Source organism: Malurus melanocephalus, unplaced genomic scaffold (genome assembly GCF_030028575.1).
Source record: "Malurus melanocephalus ecotype Western Australia unplaced genomic scaffold, MMel_1.1 scaffold_2132, whole genome shotgun sequence".
Classification (NCBI taxonomy): domain Eukaryota; kingdom Metazoa; phylum Chordata; class Aves; order Passeriformes; family Maluridae; genus Malurus; species Malurus melanocephalus.
The window spans coordinates 4,559-6,982 of NW_026625364.1; the positions used below are offsets into that span (position 1 = coordinate 4,559).

Below are 2,424 nucleotides of genomic sequence, written 5' to 3' on the forward strand. Positions count from 1 at the left end.
TCTGGGATGGACTGGGATAAACTGGGATGGACTGGGATGGGATTGGGATGGACTGGGATGGACTGGGATGGACTGGGAGGGACTGGGATGAACTGGAATGGACTGGGATGGACTGGGAATGGACTGGGATGGACTGGAATGGACTGGGATGGATTGGGAATGGGTTTGGGATCAATGGGATGGACTGGGATGGGATCCCATTCCCCTGGGATGAACTGGGAATGGACTGGGATGGACTGGGAATGGACTGGGATGGACTGGGATAAATTGGGAATGGGTTTGAGATTGATTGGAGAAGGTTTGGGATCGATCAGAGAAAGTTTGGGATCAATGGGAGAAGATTTGGGGTCAATTGCTGAAGGTTTGGGATCGATTGGATAAAGTTTGGGATCAATAAAAAGTTTGGGATTGATTGGAAAAGGTTTAGGGATCAATGGGATGGGGTTTGGGATGGATTTGGGATCGATCAGAGAAGGTTTGGGATCAATAGGAAAAGGTTTGGGATCAATGGGAAAAGGTTTGGGATCAATGGGAGAAAGTTTAGGATCAATAGGATGGGATTTGGGATCAATGGGAAAAGGTTTGGGATTGATCGGAGAAGATTTGGGATCAATGGGAGAAGGTTTGGGATCGATCAGAGAAGGTTTGGGATCAATGGGATGGGATTTGGGATCAATAAAAGGTTTGGGATTGATTGGAAAAGGTTTGGGATCAATGGGATGGGACTTGGGGTGGATTTGGGGTGGATTTGGGACGGAGCGGCTCGACCCAACCTGGCAGGAGATGCTGAACCACGCCACCAGAAAGGTCTGGGATGGACTGGGATAAACTGGGATGGACTGGGAGGGACTGGGATGGACTGGAATAAACTGGGATGGATTGGGAATGGACTGGGAATGGGTTTGGGATCAGTGGGATGGACTGGGATGGACTGGGAATGGACTGGGATGGACTGGGAATGGGTTTGGGATCGATGGGAAAAAATTTGGGATCAATCGGAGAAAGTTTGGGGTTAATCAGAGAAGGTTTGGGATCGATGGGATGGGATTTGGGATCGATCGGAGGAGGTTTGGGATCAATGGGAAAAACATTGGGATTGATTGGAGAAAGTTTGGGGTGGATCAGAGAAGGTTTGGGATTGATCGGAGAAGGTTTGGGATCGATGGGAAAAGTTTTGGGATGGGTTTAGGATCGATCAGAGAAGGTTTGGGATGGATTGGAGAAGGTTTGCAATTGATTGGAAAAGGTTTGGGATCGATCAGAGAAGATTTGGGATCAATAAAAGGTTTGGGATCGATTGGAAAAGGTTTGGGATCAATAGGGGAAGGTTTGAGATCAATGGGAGAAAGTTTGGGATCAATTGGAAAAGGTTTGGGATTGATTGGAGAAGGTTTGGATTGATCAGAGAAGGTTTGGGATCAATGGCATAGAATTTGGAATGGATTTGGGATCAATGGGAAAAGGTTTGGGATTGATTGGAAAAGGTTTGGGATCAATGGGATGGGATTTGGGGTGGATTTGGGAAGGAATGACTCGACCCGACCTGGCAGGAGATGCTGAACCACGCCACCAGAAAGGTCTGGGATGGACTGGGATAAACTGGGAGGGACTGGGATGRACTGGGATGGACTGGGAATGGATTGGGATAAACTGGGAATGGACTGGGATGGACTGGGATAAACTGGGAATGGACTGAGATAAACTGGGATGGACTGGGAATGGACTGGGATAAACTGGGATGGACTGGGAATGGGTTTGGGATCAATGGGAGGAGGTTTGGGATTGATTGGAGAAGGTTTGGGATCAATAGGGGAAGGTTTGGGATTAATGGGAAAAGTTTTGGGATGGGTTTGGGATAAATAAAAGGTTTGGGATTGATTGGAAAAGGTTTGGGACCGATCGGAGAAGGTTTGGGATCAATAGGAGAAGGTTTGGGGTCAATCGGAGAAGGTTTGGGATTGATTGGAAAAAGTTTGGGATCAGTCGGAGAAAGTTTAGGATCAATGGGCTGGATTTGGGATTGATTGGAAAAGATTTGGGATCGATGGGAAAAGATTTGGGATCAATGGGAAAAGGTTTGGGATCGATCAGAGAAGGTTTGGGATCAATGGGATGGGATTTGGGATGGATTTGGGATTAATCAGAGAAGGTTTGGGTTGGATCGGAGAAGGTTTGGGATCAATGGAAGAAAATTTGGGATCGATCAGAGAAGGTTTGGGATCAATGGGATGGATTTGGGGTGGATTTGGGGTGGATTTGGGAAGGAGCGGCTCGACCCGACCTGGCAGGAGATGCTGAACCACGCCACCAGAAAGGTCTGGGATGGACTGGGATAAACTGGGAGGGACTGGGAATGGACTGGGATGGACTGGGATGGGATTGGGATGGACTGGGATGGACTGGGAATGGACTGGGAGGGACTGG

General features: G+C 48.1%; 1 protein-coding gene across 1 annotated transcript in view; it reads left to right on the forward strand.

The window, feature by feature from the left end:
* Positions 1–2,424, forward strand: part of SH3BP5L (SH3 binding domain protein 5 like) — a gene marked incomplete at both ends in the record, with an annotated part of 14,639 nt that overhangs the window by 4,551 nt on the left and 7,664 nt on the right. Inside the window, one exon of the mRNA XM_057388582.1 lies at positions 2,208–2,315. Coding sequence (XP_057244565.1) covers positions 2,208–2,315 — 108 coding nt within the window. The remainder of the gene's footprint in view (positions 1–2,207; positions 2,316–2,424) is intronic.